A 17,359-nucleotide genomic window follows, 5' to 3' on the forward strand; every position below is an offset into this window, starting at 1 on the left:
TTACTGGACCGAGACCACACTCATCTTCCTCCCTCTTGAAGCTACTTCTTCCAGTGAGAAAGTCACATGGATTCCCAAGTGGGCACTGACAATCTGTGTCCCTCTCTCTAGAAGAATTGGTAGAGATGTGTCAGTGTTAGTGTCTTCATCTGAATTCAGTTCATTTCTGCTGTGTTCCCCACATGTCAGCAGTGCTACAAAGGACCAGGAATGCCAAATGAGTAAATGGCACGATTCCTGGCTAGAGGAAGCCTGTTCTCGTGCACTGGGTTTCAGCTCCGGCCGCACAAGGGATTGCCTGGGGAGCTTTTCAAATGCCCCAATGCCAGCTACCACTGCCTGAGAGATTCTGATTCACTTTGTTTGGAGGGAGGTCTGGCATCATTACTTTGGAAAAGCTCTTCAGATGATTTTAATGTGCAACCAGGTTTGACAACCTCTCATCCAGTGGGAGACACAGTTATAGGCAACTGACTCCCACGATGATTGACGAGAGTAACCCAGAGGTGTGTGCAAGCTGCTTGGAAATTTTCTGCCCGTGAAATACCTATCGTTCAGCTCGTAGCTCATTCTGGCCTCTACGCAGATCCTCCACACAGACTCCCTCGTGCCAGTCTAGTCTCTGCAGCCTGGTTTTTCTAGAAGAACAAGAGCCGTCAGGAAGAATAAACACAAATGCATTCATTTTATTTATTGTGAGTGGCTTTGGTCAAAAGTCAGAATATTTGTCTGAAAAAAGAAAGGAGGAAGACATCCTTCCTCTATCAGGTATCAGATAAATATATTAAATACTATAACTGTTGAAACAGTTATAGTAGTTAATTATTTAATTATTAAGTACTTAATTACAGAAACATGTAAATATCACTTTTTTAAGTATATTAATATATAATAAATAGAATATGCATGTGCATGTACATATAGATGACAGCTAGTTGGATAGATGGATAGATGATAGATAGATGATTGAAAATGTCAGGAAGGACAAACACTAAATGTTATAGTAACTATCTCTGAGTGGTGGAATTTTATCTTTCCTTCCTTTTTTTCTTCCTTCCTTCCTTCCTTCCTCCCTTGCTTATCCAGGGGCTAAAATTTTCCATGATTACATATATTTTATAATATAAAGTAATAGCCCACTGGCCCTTTAGTCTGTATAAACATCCATCATTATGCTAGCTGTGTATAGGAGATATTTTTTTAACTGTCAACTCAGCCCCCACAAAAAATTATCCTTTCATGCACTTCTCTGGGTAAACTTTATGCTTGAACCCTGAGAGACCCAATGCTGAGACTGTGTAGATAGATGATAGATAGATAGATAGATAGATAGATAGATAGATAGAGATCTTATACTGATGAATATCTAAACATTCAAAACTTACATTCTCAGTGAATGGGTAATGACCAAGATCAGATATATCTGGGTATATAGGTAGTATCTAGAAGCTACAAGCAATAAGGAAGCTCCCAGAGGCTGATATGAGAGATAGAAAAAGTGCCTCTGTCTGCCCTGAGCTATCTCCCTTCTGAACCTTCCATGATGCCGGAAATTCAAACCAGTGGAGTCAGTCATTTTTCCTTAAGGTACTCTCTCCAGGAGGACCCAGCAGTACATTTGCAGCCTGGTTTGAGCAATGTGCATGCACCACATGAGCATATACTGGTCAAGTTGTCATTTTAGAGTGCATGACCCCTGTTTGATGGTGGACAGATCAAGTGTGGTGGGACCAGAGGGGTTTGGAAGGTCCAGAGCTTTGGGTCTAAAGGGGGACAAAGTAAAAAGGGGGATATCTTAGTCTGTTCAGTCTTCCCTAACAAAGTGCTTAAACAACAGAAATTTATTTTATCACAGTTCTAAGAGGCCTGGAAGCCCAAGATCAGGTGCCACTTGATTGTGTTCCTGGTAAGAGTTCTCTTCTGGTTTGCAGACGGCTGCCACTTCCTCCCTGCTGTGTCTTCATATGAGGCAGGAGATGAGAGAGAGGGAGCCCATGCTCTCACCTGTCTTCTTATAAAGGCACAAATCCCATCCTGAGAGCTCCAGGCCTTCATGACCTCATCTAACTCTGATCACCTCCCAGAGGCCCCATCCCTAAATACCGTCATGTTGGGAATTAGGGTTTCAACATATGGATTTGGGGAAGATACACACACTTAGTCCATACAGAGAGAGAATTGAGAAAAAAAAAAAAAGACACCGTGGAAGTAACTGAAGACCAACGAAATGAGAATAGACAAACACTATTTATCCAGAGCTTGCAAAAGAGCCATATGGGTTGCATGGCATGGCTTGCAAAAGAGCCATGACTTACATTTTGGCAGAGACTCAAAAGCCAGTGGTAGAATGGGAAAGCTTTATAGTGGAAAAAAAGGAAGATATCAGGTGTGCCTGGTTGGTGGCTATTGGCCTGGGAAGCTGCAGGCAGAGCGAAGTAGAAGCATGACATCCTGTCTGATTGGTTAGGGGTGTGCATTTGGCTTTCTCTGGTTGGTTTTACGTTGAAAGCAGGGACAAAACCTGAAGAAGCTGCCAGTCATTAATCAAGTGTTGGCTGTTTGGCATAGAGTGTCACAGGTCTTACTGGCCAGCATGCTAGAGATACAGGTCTGACTTGTACATAAGAAGGTGGCTTTCTGGTCTGCCTACTATAGATAATGGACTGGTTTCCTGGCCTGGCAGCTGCAGAGTGTGGGTCAGAGTTCTGTTTTTATATTTGATCTTGCCATGATCCATTTGTTTATTTGGTCTGTCAACACAATCTGACGAGACAGCGGAACAGACAGAACGTCTACTGCCAGTCACTTCGCTAAGTTCTTTCCATGTGTTGTCTTCCTGAATCCTTACACAATGCTGCAAGGGGGCATTATCGTCTCTCTTTTACAAATAGAAGACAGGCGTGCAGGTTAAGCCCATGTGATTGACCAGAAAGCCTGTGTGTCTTCCCACTGTATCAAGCTGCCTCTCAGAGGAAGGACACTGCAAAAGGGAGGTGGTAAATGGCTAAAAAAATGCTCAGGGGTGCCTGGTGGCTCAGTCAGTTAAAGTGTCCAACTCTTGATCTCAGCTCAGGTTTTGATCTCAGGGTCGTGAGTTCAAGCCCCACACTGGGCTCCACCCTAGGTGTGAAGCCTACCAAAACAAATAAACAAAATAAAAACAAAAACAAAGCGTAGAGTGAAAAAAATACTTTTCCTAATTAAAAAACCCAAGCACATGCTCTGTGGCGTGGCTTTTGCCTTCAGAGTGCTATTCCTGTCTTCTCTCCTAAACTGTTTCGTTTTGAAGTATTTAATATCTAAAAGATGGCCGCTACGGGTGCAGGGCTCAATTTTATTTAGGTAGGTGAGGTCTTCCTGTGCTTTCAGATGTAAATCAGGTTGGTTTAAACCCCTGTCCTGTGATTCTTGCCAGTTCCAGGAGGCTGGTATGTCCTTGACCCCTAAGCTCTCACATTCAACGACTCATCTCGTAGGGTTCTTCTGTTCCCTCCGCTCCTGGCCCAGAAAGCATGGAATCCACATCATTTTCCTTGAGTTCATCACTCACAAGAGTAAATACAGCAAATGTTGCCGGAGGTTCGAGGTGATGAAAGGTTTCTACATCCCCTCAGCTGCCCCACCCCTCCCCCTTTCTCATTAGGTCTTTCACCACTATGGTTGAGCTCTGTCTCTCTCCAGAATCTCCCATATCTCCCTGCTACTAGATTTTCCAGTCCCTAAGTTCTTGGCTTCCCCCGTCTTCCAGTCTTTGAAATAGTACAATGCCTCAAAGTGATCAGTTTTCCCACTGATATACAGTATGCCATTATCCTTCCCCGAAGGTAGAAATGGTGGCAGTCAATTTTTATTCTCTAATACAAGTTTATATCTCCATTACCTCTATTTTCTAGTTGTCCATTATCACCACCATGAGCCCCTTCTGGAATGAGGAGCAGAGAGTAGTATCAAAAGCCTGTATACTCTCTGTATCTGATTCATAAATGGAATTCACCTGATTTTCTTTTGTTTTAAGTTTATTGATTTATTTTGAGAAAGAGTGAGAGAGTGAGCAGGGGAGGGGCAGAGAGAGAAGGAGAGAGAGAATACCAAGCAGACTCTATACTGTCAGCACAGAGCCCAACGTGGGGCTCCATCTCACAAACTGTGAGATCATGACCTGTGCTGAAATCAAGAGTCAGTCACTTAACAGACTGAGCCACCCAAGCGCCCCATGATTTTTTACTTGTCATTACAGCCAAGCAGCTATGGAGATGGCCAGTAAATAGATCTCCAGTGGTGTTAGCAGGCCAGGATTATTGCTCATCAACAAGGGGACATCAGCAATGATTAGTGTGAACAGAAGCGCACTTTATAAATATAGGTTGCAAAATTCAATCTATCACTCGTTTATGAACCACTCTTCTTACTGGCAAATATGTCTATTTTCTCTCCCTCAAAGGCTGACAGAAAGAAAAGGAAAAGCATTTTTTAATAAATGATCTAAATACTTTCCCAAAAACAGGTGTAGAAGGCAAGAGGTAGAGGAGATAAGATTTTCAATCTTGTAGCTTATCTTTCATAAACAGACATGCTCTTGATGCCCAGGGGTATCTACTTCTATAAAATAGAACATTTAACTGCAGAGGGACAGGAGATGTGGGGGTGCAGACACAGCATGGATAAAGTAACATATCTACATATAACTGCATCTGGTCATTGTGGCTTGGAAGATGTGATACAATCCATACTATAGCCAAACTGCATGTTTCAAATTAAATGAGGCACAAAGAGGTGGAGAAAAATACTTTGTATTAAGAACTGGGTTAGACTCTTATTCATTTCTAGCCCAATGAATTTAAGATAAGCCCATTAACTGCTCTCAGTACCTTTTTTCATCAGTAAATGTAGGTAAAACGGCTTCTCTACAAATAACTACATTTAGCAAAAGATGTAAAGAACTTCATGCAAAAAAAAAGTATAAATATATAAATAAATGAAGCTTATAACAAGTTCATGGGTAGTAAAATTCAATAGCCTAAAGATGTCAGTTCTCCCCAACAACATATAGATTAATGCAATTCCTGTTGAAATTAAAATAGGACATTTTATTGAGCTTGACAAACCAATTTTAAAATATATGTGGAAATTTCAAGAGCCAAGAATAGTCAAGACACTCCTGGAGAAGTAGAACAAAGGGGGGGGGGGGGATGTTACTGTATTAAATATTAAAACTCATCATAAAGTCAGAGTGATTAATAGAGTGTGGTATTGACACAATACAATAGACAAGTAGAAAATAAAACAACCCCAAAACAGAATCTACAGATATATGAGAACTTTATATATGTCAGAAGATCATAGGAAAAGAAATAAAATTAGGTCATTACCTCAATTTATAGGGAAAAAACAAATTCCAGGTGAATTGGAGACTTAAATTTTGTTAACTTTAAACAGAGCAAAAAGCAATTTATTTCAGTAAAAAATGAGTTTATTTATAAATAGCAGAGAAATTGCAATTCGGGACAAGCAAGTTATGATGAACCTTAGGCCAGTCCAAAGAGACAAAGGGGAGGTGAGATTTTATTAGGTTTTAGGAGGATGCTGGGGAGGACTGTTCTGAACAAAAGTTCATTTGAGAACAAGAGTTCCAGGTGGTGGTTGTTTCTCATTGACAGCAGGCGGTGGTTGGTGCTTTGTGGCTGGGGCAGGGAGGTACGGATCTTCCTTACTTTTCTTTCTTTCTTTTTTTTTATGTTTATTTCTCTTGGGGAGAGAGAGAGAGAGACAGAGTGTGAGTGGGGGAGCGACAAAGAGAGGGAGACACAGAATTCAAAGCAGGCTCCAGGCTCTGAGCTGTTAGCACAGAGTCCAATGTGGGGCTCAAACTCACCAGCAGTGAGATCGTGATCTGAGCCAAAATTGGATGCTTAACCAACTGAGCCACCCAGGCACCCCTTCCTTACTTTTCTTAAAGGCAGGAATTAAATTCTATGTGCAAAGTGCCCTCCCTTGTCAAAATGATTGTTTCTTCTTTCTGATGGTAAGCAGGCTGCAAGGAGTGGTAAGTATGTGAGCACCCCCTGCAGGGCTTGCCAACTCCATTTTAAGTGAGGTTTCCTTTATTTTCACAATATGTAAAACTTTTAAAAGAAAATGTAGGGTAATACCTTTATGCCATTGGGATAAAGAAGGATGTATTAAGCAAGATCCAAAATATGTTAAATCATAAAAGAAATGATAGATAAATTTGATTTGTTTAAAAAGTTATTTAAAAAGTCAAGTTACAAAGTGGGAGTTATTTGCAACACATATATCTAGGAAAGATTAGTATCCACGATATATGAAGAACACCTAAAAATCAATTTATAAAAGAGTTTTTTAAAAATATGAATGAAATAAATAAGTTGCAGAGATGAAAAATTACAGCGTAGGGAATATAATTAATAATAACCTAATAATACTGTATAGTGACAGATGGTGACTGCACTTATCGTGATGAGCACTAAGTACTGTATAGAATTGTTGAATCAATATGTTGTTCACTTGAAACTCCTATAACATTGTATGTTAATTATACTTCAATTAAAAAATAAGGGGTGCCTGGGTGGCTCAGTCGGTTGAATGTCCGACTTTAGCTCAGGTCATAACTCATAGTCTGTGAGTTCAAGCCCCGTGTCAGGCTCTGTGCTGACAGCTCAGAGCCTGGAGCCTGCCTCAGATTCTGTGTCTCCCTCTCTCTCTGCCCCTCCCCTGCTCATGCTCTGTCTCTCTCTGTCAAAAATAAATAAACATTAAAAATATATATATAGCCACAACAACAAAAGATAAATAGAAAAAAATGAGCAAGACATAAACAGGCATTTCACAGAAGGGAAAAGAGGAATGGACAAAAATAAGATTCTCAACCTCACAGATAATTAGGAAAGTGCACATTTAAACCTCATTTGGGTACAATTTTCTTCTAACCACAGGATTAGTAAAAATTTTGATATCTGATCTTTATTTATTTTTTATTTATTTTGAGAGAGCAAGAGAGTGAGAGCAGGGGAGGGGGAGAGAGAGAGAGAGAGAGAGAGAGAGAGAGAGAGAGGGAATCCTAAGCAGACCCCATGCTGTAAGCCAAGAGCCTGATTCAGGGCTTAATCACACAAACCTAAAATCATGACATGAGCCGAAATCAAGAGTTGGGCACTTGGGGTGCCTGGGTGGCTCAGTTGGTTAAGCGTCCGACTTCAGCTCAGGTTATGATCTCACGGTCCATGAATTCGAGCCCTGTGTCAGGCTCTGGGCTGATGGCTCAGAGCCTGGAGCCTGCTTCGGATTCTGTGTCCCCCCCTCTCTCTGCCCCTCCCCAATTCATGCTCTGTCTCTGTCTCAAAAATAAATAAACATTAAAAAAAAAAAAAAAGAGTTGGGCACTTAATCAACTGAGCCATCCAAGTGCCCCGTACTGTTTGATCTTTTAAAGTGTTGTAAAAGATAAAGAGGTCATGGTTTATTTAGCAATATCATTCCTCAAAAACTTAGTAGATTTGTGATATATTTGCTTTCAGTGAGTTTCATGTGCCAACAATCATGTCCAAAAAGTCTTTCTTAATAGAATTCTCAGGTCTGACTTTCTTTGCTTTCTCATGCAATCCCTATCTTTAACTTAATGGAAGCTAGTTTGAAGCCACCTGAAACAATAGTGGGGAGGCCCCATCCTTAGTCTGATCTTTGCCTTGGGAATGATTCTAAATGGGTCTTTGCTTGTTAAAACTTCTGAGAGTTATAACTTAACTTGCGGACGAGGGTCAGCTTCATTGGCATAAGTCTTGCACACTTAGAAGTTGTACACATTTGCTTTAATGCTCTGCTCACATTTTCCTCTTGCACTGGGTCAGGTAAAGTGTGTATCTGTTACTATTAGGGACTAGAAGTAATTGATGCTTACAGCTCTATGAAATCTGAAATTGTAAGACTTTCTTTAACTTCCTTTCATTTTTACCAACCAACTCTTGTCTGAGTTCATCTTTTTTTTTTTTTTTCTAATACCTTGCTAAACACATCTGGTAGCAATCAACAGAGACTATTAACATTCTGTTTACCAATTGTGATGGTTAATTTTATGTGTCAACTTGAATGGACTAAGGGATGCCCAGATAGCTGGCAAAACACCATTTTTGGGTATGTCTGGAAGGCACTTTTGGAAGCATTTGAATTGGTAGACTAAGTAAAGAAAATGCACTCACCAATATGGGTGGGCACCATCCTATCTTCTGAGGGCCTGAACAGAATAAAAAGGCAAACAAAGGGCAAATTTGCTTGAGCTGGAACATCCATCTTCTCCTGGACATCAGTGTTCCTGTTTCTCATCTTTGGGCTAGGACCAGGATTTACATAATTGCCTGATTCTCCAGCCATTGAGCTCAGACTTACACCATCATCTCCCCTGGTTCTCATTCCTTGGATTTGGACTTAATTATACCACCAGCTTTCCTGGTTCTCCAGATTGCAGACAGCAAATTGTGGAACTTCTCAGCCTCCATAATTTTATGAACCAGTTCCTATAATACATTTCCTCTTCTATGTATTTGCTATTGGTTCTGTTTTCTGGAGAGCCCTGACTCCTACACCAACCTTGTCCCATGGGCTCCGGGCTCCGTAGGCACAGAATTTGACTTCCCAGGCATCATATGTGAACGTTGTAGCAAATGGATCTCTAGTGTCCCAGCTTCCAATATCAGTTTCCTTGCCACCTGCTGCCTGCCCACTAGGCCAATACCACATATTTTAGATTTTTGTTATGATAGCACTGCATATGAGATACCAATTTCTGTTTCAGGTAAGGAAACATTAGATGCACTACCAAAGAAACCCCCAAATACAGTAGCCTTAACAAAGTAGAACTATGTTTCTGGTTTAATTAAAGTCCAATTGACAGTAAAGGTCAAAGGGAAGGGCACTGTTCCACAGTCATTCAGAAACTCAAAGAGATGGAGATTCTGCCACACTTAACAGATTGCTGCTAAGGTACCCCTCCACATCAACATCCAACAGTCAGGGGTGGGAGGAAGAGAGAGGCAGAGGAATATTCAGGTGGTTTATCTGAGCCAGACCTGAGAATAGTGTATATGGATTCTTCCCATATTCCCATAGGTAGAACTTAGTCATATGACTCCACCCTGCTGAAAAGAAAACGATTTGGTGGACAGTTAACCTGTCTCTGCCACAATTATCTTAGTTCTGTCAGGGTTCCTGGTTCCACCTGAGCTGAGGAGCTGAGGAATAGACAAGGATGTGAGGTAGGTTAGGTTAAACTTGCTCATATCTAGCTATGACCTCTGGTTTGTTAGAGGGTCAAAAAAACAAACAAACAAAAAAACCCACAAGGGAAGGTAGTAGTCAAAATCCCACAGCTAAGCAGGTGAGGCCTAATGTATGAAAAATATTTAACATTGAGGTTATATTTGTAAATAAACAGGACATCAGTGATCAGAAATCAAAAATTAATTTCAAATTTAAAAGTTTTACAAATCAAGCCTAACTACAAAAAATTTTTTTTAAATCAACCTGAAATACATCGAATTCCCAACATATGAAAAAATATTTATTTAAAAATATCACCAGGTATGAGTTTTGAGGGAGGAGCCAAGATGGCGGAGCAGCCTGGAAATTCTCAGCTTCTCTCATCCCTGAAATGCAGCTAGATAAGCACCAAACTATTTTGCACACCTAGGAAATTGATCTGAGGATTTACACAACAATCTGCATAACTTGAGCCACAGAACTGAGCAGGTACCCAGCGCATAGAGGTGAACTGGGGGAGAGAGAAGCCATGGAGGGTAGGGAGCTGTTTTTGCAGAGAGTGGACAGAGAAAGTGGAGAGAGTGCAGTAAAAGCACTCCCCTGGAAAGTACCTGGAGAGAAAGAGAAAGAGCAGAAATACTCACAAGAGACTGAACAAGAAAGGGAGAAAGAAGAAAAAGGTTTCAATGCCATCAAAATAACACCAGCATCATTAACAGAGCTAGAACAAATGATCCTAAAATTTGTATGGAACCAGAAAAGATCTTGAATAGCCAAAGCAATCCTGAAAAAGAAAACCAAAGCTGGAGGCATCACAATTCTGTACTTCAAGCTGTATTACAAAGCTGTAATCATCAAGACAGTATGGTACTGGCACAAAAACAGACACATGGATCAATAGCACAGAAGAGAGAAGCCAGAAATGGACCCACAAACATATGGCCAACTAATCTTTGACAAAGCAGAAAAGAATATCCAATGGAATAAAGACAGTTTTTTCAGCAAATGGTGTTGGGAAAACTGGACAGCAATATGCAGAAGAATGAACCTGGACCATGTTATTACACCATACACAAAAATAAACTCAAAATGGATGAAAGACCTGACATAAGACAGGAAGCCATCAAAATCCTTGAGGAGAAAGTAGGCAAAAACCTCTTTGACCTTGGCCACAGCAACTTCTTACTCAACATGTCTCTGGATCCAAGGGAAACAAAAGCAACAATGAACTACTGGGACTCCATCAAGATAAAAACCTTCTGCATGGCGAAGGAAACAATCAGCAAAACTAAAAGGCAACCGATGGAATGGGAGAAGATATTTGCAAATAACATATCAGATACAGGGTTAGTATCTAAAATCTATAAAGAACTTATTAAACTCAATACCCAAAAAATCAAATAATCCAGTGAAGAAATGGGCAAAAGACATGAATAGACACTTTTCCAAAGAAGACATCCAGATGGCTAATAGATACATGAAAAAATGCTCGGCATCACTAATCATCAGAGAAATACAAATCAAAACCACAATGAGATACCACCACCTGTCAGAATGGCTAAAATTAACAACCCGGACAATGACAGATTTTGGTGAGGATGCAGAGAAAGACGAACACTTTTGCACTGCTGGTGGGAATGCAAACTGGTGCAGCCACTCTGGCAAACGGTATGGAGTTTCCTCAAAAAATTAAAAATAGAACTACCCTACGACCCAGCAATTGCACTACTAGGTATTTATTCAAAGGATACATGTGTGCTGTTTCAAAGGGGCATGTGCTCTCCAATGTTTATAGCAGTGCTACTGACAATAACCAAAGTATGGAAAGAGTGCAAATGTCCATCGACAGATGAATGGATAAAGAAGATGTGGTATATATATACAATGGAGTATTACTCGGCAATCAAAAAGAATGAAATCTTGCCATTTGCAACTACATGGATGGAACTAGAGTGTATTATGCTAAGTGAAATTAGCCAGAGAAAGACAAATATACGACTTCACCCATATGTGGAATTTAAGATACAAAACAGATGAACATAGGGGAAGGGAAACAAAAATAATATAAAAACAGGGAGGGGGACAAAACATAAGAGACTCTTAAATACAGAGAACAAACTGAGGGTGGCTGGAGGGGTTGTGGGTGGAGGGATGGGCTAAATGGGCAAGGGGCATTAAGGAGGACACTTGTTTGGATGAGCACTGGGTGTTATGTGTAGGGAGTGAATCACTGGATTCTACTCCTGAAATCATGATTGCACTATATGCTAACTAACTTGGATGTAAATTTTAAAAAATAAATAAAATAGAGAGAGAAAAAATTAATAAATAAAAACATCACCAGGTGGATTTCCTTGTTACAAACAAATCACCTGCACTCATAAATTATAAGTCCATAGATGGCTCCCTCCTCCGGCCAGGAATAAATTCTGTCTCATTTAAAAATCCCAATGCACCAATTGTTCCTCCTTCAAGCTCTCGGCATATAAGAACAAAGGGTTCCCCGTGGCTCTGCAAGGGGCCTGAAGCGAGGGGAAGTAAAGAGCAGGAACTGGCCCCTGAGACACTAAATTTACAGTGTGGGGTATCCAGGGATGCATGCTTGAACCAAAACTGCCTAAGGCAGCATGACGCTTCCAGTCGGAATCTCATGGACCTGCTGCCTCTAGGCTACCCCAGCTACTAATGCTCAGTGATGGCTGAATTTAACTGCTTTTTGCTCCAGCTCAGCGCCAAGGCCAGGGTAGAAATAATCCTTTTATCTCTCAATAAAGGAGAATTACTGGCATTTTGTAGCTCAGCTCTCTTTGAAGGGCCATCTTGAGAAGCTGGAGGCTTTGCATTTCCCTGAGTGGTCAGATTAAAGACGCTTTTCCCTGATCTCATTGGGAGATCAAAGGGCAGGTAGTTGATTATATTGGCACCCAGTTGCCCCCTGGAAAGTACTGCAAGTTTCCATTTTAAAAGGATTTCAGAGTCCAAATGTCATGCTCAAGAACTTTTCTGAAAAACAAAGTCTTCAGAACCATATTGTTTCAAAGCCAGCTGTTACTCCAGCAAATGGGAATACTTCGAAAGGATATAATTTGGTCGGCTGTATTTCTTACTTGCCTCCCATGGGTAAAATCCTTCTGGGATAAGTTTTGGATGTATATAATTCCTGTAAACAGATAACAACATTGTATAATAGACTATCTAAATGTAGTAATACCTTCTGTTCACTTCCATAAAGGTGGTTCATATTCCTCCTGAAATACTGTTAAAACTCTACTCATCTCAAGTAATAAGAGAATTGATATTCTCAGCATAGGGTTGACACCTTAAATACATTATTTCAGGTCAATATTCAAAACTCTGACTTTGGTGTTTATGCCTCATTTTTTAAATTGGGAAACTGAGGCTGGGAACGGTCAGCATTTTGCCTCAGGTTGCACAGCTGGTAATTGGTAGAGCTGGAAGGTGTAATCGGTTCTGACCTTGAAGCCCATATCCTTCCCAGGATACCACCTTAGAAATCAGGGTTTTTCAACCTTGACACTACCGGTATGTGTGGCTGGATAATTCTTTTTTGCTGTCCTCTGCATCTTAAGATGTTTAACAGCATTCCTGGCCTCTACACACTAGAGGCTCCTAGCAGCCTCCCATACATCGAGACAATCAGAAATGTGTCCAGACATTGCCAAATGTAACCCTGGGGAGCGATATTGCCCGTAGTTTAGATCCACTGCTGTAAATGCTTCTGAAGCGTTTGCTTCCTTCCACCACTGAAGCCTTGTGGTTCTGTGAAATGCACAGAATAATTGGAAGCCATAATAGTACCTGAGAGTGGCCTTGCGAGGTATACATTAAGAAATAAAAAAAATCAATTATAATTAGCATTTCAGTTTATTGCCCATAAAAGAGACCCTTATTCCTATTATTCCTGATAACAGTTTGTTCACTCCAGTGAGTAAATGCTCACACTGTGAAAAGACTCAGAAGCTTCAGAGGCTTGCGATCAGCTCAGAAATTCAGACCAGACTCCTCTTGAAGACATTTCAGGTCTCCCCATTTTGGCCTCAGTTTTCCCCACTCCAAAGCCAACATTCTTTCAGGCTCCAGCCAAGTGAGGTGACTCCACCATGGTCCAAATACATCTGACATTTTCTTGTTTCCGTGTCTTGGCTGAGGACTCCCTCTGTTTCATGCGTCTTTCCTGCCCCCAGCTCTACCTTTGGAATCTCTGCATCTGCCCCGCAGCCTCCTCAGCATCGTGGTGGGGTCCTTATCTCATGACAGGTGTGCTATGCTGTTTGGATTGGGCTGGGTTGGACTGGAGAGGGGCTAGAATAAGAAGTGCAAATGTAAATTTCACACCAGTTTCCATGGGTTTAAAATAAATTTCAAATGTGGAATCTGAACAATGTAGTGAGGACAAGCAAGCACAGCAGTTGGTTTCTAGTATACAACTGTCCTGCCCCATGTGACAGGGGCCCTGGGTAGGCTTTTGACCTGGACCACTGCCAGGGTTTTACCCATCGAGCCCTAATCAGTGGCATCCCAGGGATGTGTGGGATTGGCATCCCATCCTCACTGAGGGTATGCTGGGACAGGGCTGTGTGCATGCAGAGGAAGGGCACCTTTTCCCAGTTTTTACAAAGGTGCCCTATTGCCTGGCAGAAGCTCTGACAATAAAAACTCCTCCACAGCATCAATGGACCCTGTGTCCAACACCTCCAATCCCAAAGTTGCCATCTACACACTCCTTTTACTAAGAGCTATCTCTCTGAACTCTGTCCACCCTAATCAACTTTAATTTTACCACTACTTTTTAACGAGAGAGAGGTTTATATTGATTGATTCAACAAATATTTATTAATCATTCACTAAGCTTAGAGGATACAGGAATGTAAAAAAACCAAGTCATTGCTTCCATCAAGTTCATATTCTAGTGGATTCTTATATTTATCCTTCATGTATTTACCATCAAACAATAGCCCACATAGAATTAAATTATAACCAGGCTCCTACTTGGGACAGTTTTTTTTTTTTTTTTGTCTTTGTTTTATTTTTTTAATATCCCTGGCTTGAGCTTTTGTTGAGAGTGAAGTTTCTGAGTTAGATGTATGAGTTAGTTTGGGGTAACCATTCTAAGACAATGGTTTCACCCTAAGTTGCTAACGTGACTAGATGGGTATGTTAGCATTGCTCCCTGGCCAATTCCAGGTTTGAAGGCTAATTCCAGCTTCCGCTGACTCAGGGCATTCAGCCATGACTCGAGAGAATCTGGATGTCCCGATGCATTTGCATTTTATATCAAGTTGCAAACAGCAGTTTCCAGCATCCGGCCCAGAGCCGTCTTTACTCTGAAAATGTCCAGGAGGTCCTCCTGGGAAGAGGTGAGTGGGATACAAGTGGTCCCGTGACAGCTGTGGGTCTAGCCTGTGATGTTCCTGTTGGCAACAACAACTTCATTTCACACTGCCCTTTTGTATCTACAGATGGAAAGCTGTGCACCAGTTACAACCGAGGGCTCATCTCAAAGGCAAAAATCAAGGCCATCAAGTACAGCATTGTCATCATTCTCGGTAAGCAAAGTCCCTCTTTGTGTTGTAGAACTGGGTGAACATTCCAAAAGCAAACTTGCACCTGGGAGCTGGTAGTGGAGAGCCCACGCAAGAAAGGAATTTGTCTGCAAGCACTGCCAGCTTTGTCTGACTGGAGTGGAGCGTGTGGAACTTGCCACACACCATCTGCATCTCCTTTAAGGGCAGACATTGGTGCCTGATGCCTCCCTGTATGACTCGAGTATCCTACCAAGACCATGGGGTGGATAATTTGGAGAAAGTCGATTAAGACATAACGAGCTGATCTGAAATCATTATTATACTACATGTTAACTAATTTGGATTTAAATTAAAAAAAGAAAAAAAAGACATAGCTAGCTGGATGATGTTCACCATACCCAGTTGACCCAGTTGCATTCTCTAACACGTACTCCCCCTGGAGCTGAAGTATATGGGCAAAGTAAACACAGAAGTGACATTCCATTTCTTCTGGATATATAACTGCAAAGTCACTACAAATCTCTCCCTAATGGTCACTTTACCTTCTCCCCCATCATCCTATCTTCTTTACTTTCCTTTTCTTTTCCCTTTTCTCTCTTTTTTTTTATGTTTATTATTTTTGAGAGAGAGAGACAGACAGCAAGCAGGGAAGGGGCAGAGAGAGGGGGAGACACAGAATCGGAAGCAGGCCCCAGGCTCTGAGCTGTCAGCATAGAGCCCGATGCAGGGCTCAAACTCACAGACCACGAGATCATGACCTGAGTTGTAGTCAGCTGCCCAACTGACTGAGCCACCCAGGCACCCCTTTTCTCTTTACTCTTAAGACCAAAAAAGTCACCTCACCTTAGGGGGGAAAAAAAGGTATTTCTAGAGCACATAGTATGTGTCGGATTGGTATGTATTCTTCGTTATTCTCAAACCATCAAAGCTTCCTCCCTCTTACGCCCTCTCAACTAATGACCTTGCTTCCTATTTGACTAAGAAAATACTATATCAGAATAGAACTCCCTCACCCTTGGGGCAGCCCGCCGGCCAAGCAGAGACCCCGAGTCTGGCTTGCAAAAGCGGAAGGGCCGGACGGAGTGTTCTGACAGCAAGTGGGACTTAACATCTGGAAGGTTATAAGTTAACAGCTCTGCTCAGAGAGCGGGAAGGCTGGGGGACAACGGGAGGGAGAGTTGTTGAGCCCCGGGACAATAGAGCTCAGCTTGGCGGGGAACAAAGGCGCTCACCAGCGCCATCTCCCCCACCCATCCCCCAGCCAAAATCCCAAAGGGAACCAGTTCCTGCCAGAGAACTTGCTTGCACCGAGCAAACACCCAACGCCGTGCTTCTGTGGATCCAGTGCTTCTGCGGATCCATCCCTCCGGCGGCAGGTCTGACTCCCTCCCAGTGGCGCAGGGCCCCTCCCAAAATGGATCACTGAAGGATAAGAGAGCTGAGCCTGCCCCTCCTGCCCCTGTGCCCCTTGCCGATCTGCCCCAGCTAATATGCCAGATCCCCAGCACCACAAGCCTGGCAGTGTGCTAGTAGCCCAGACGGACCATGCCACCCCACAGTGAATCCCGCCCCTAGGAGAGGGGAAGATAAGGCACATACCAGTCTGACTGTGGCCCCAGCGGTGGGCTGGGGGCAGACATCAGGTCTGACTGCGGCCCTGCCCACCAACGCAAGTTATTCAAGACAGCACAGGGGAAGTGCCCCCGAGTCCCGCACCACTCCAGGGACTATCCAAAATGATGAAACGGAAGAATTCCCCTCAAAAGAATCTCCAGGAAATAACAACAGCTAACGAACTGATCAAAAATGATTTAAACAATATAACAGAAAGTGAATTTAGAATAATAGTCATAAAATTAATTGCTGGGCTTGAAAACAGTATAGAGGACAGCAGAGAATCTCTTGCTACAGAGATCAAGGGACTAAGAAACAGCCAGGAGGAGCTAAAAAATGCTATAAACGAGCTGCAAAATAAAATGGAAACAACCACGGCTCGGATTGAAGAGGCAGAGGAGAGAATAGGGGAACCAGAAGATAAAATTATGGAAAAAGAGGAAGCTGAGAAAAAGAGAGATAAAAAAATCCAGGAGTATGAGGGGAAAATTAGAGAACTAAGTGATGCACTAAAGAGAAATAATCTACACATAATTGGTATTCCAGAGGAGGAAGAGAGAGGGAAATGTGCTGAAGAAATCATAGCTGAGAACTTCCCTGATCTGGGGAAGGAAAAAGGCATTGAAATCGAAGAGCCACAGAGAACTCCCTTCAGATGTAACTTGAATTGATCTTCTGCATGACATATCATAGTGAAACTGGCAAAATACAAGGATGAAGAGAAAATTCTGAAAGCAGCTAGGGATAAACGGGCTCTAACATATAAAGGGAGACCTATAAGACTCGTGACCGATCTCTCTACTGAAACTTGGCAGGCCAGAAAGGAATGGTAGGAGATCTTCAATGTGATGAACAGAAAAAAATATGCAGCCGAGAATCCTTTATCCAGCAAGTCTGTCATTTAGAATAGAAGGAGAGATAAAGGTCTT

The 17,359-nt window shown here is 41.9% G+C and overlaps 1 protein-coding gene across 2 annotated transcripts in view; it reads left to right on the top strand.

Annotated features, from left to right (window-relative positions):
* NPSR1 (neuropeptide S receptor 1) overlaps nt 1–17,359 on the top strand; it is a 160,213-nt gene that overhangs the window by 133,571 nt on the left and 9,283 nt on the right. For both annotated transcript variants that reach the window (XM_042921855.1, XM_042921865.1), the window contains one exon: nt 14,751–14,837. In XM_042921855.1, coding sequence (XP_042777789.1) covers nt 14,751–14,837 — 87 coding nt within the window. The remainder of the gene's footprint in view (nt 1–14,750; nt 14,838–17,359) is intronic.

This window comes from Panthera leo, chromosome A2 (genome assembly GCF_018350215.1).
Source record: "Panthera leo isolate Ple1 chromosome A2, P.leo_Ple1_pat1.1, whole genome shotgun sequence".
NCBI classification, from domain to species: Eukaryota; Metazoa; Chordata; class Mammalia; order Carnivora; family Felidae; genus Panthera; species Panthera leo.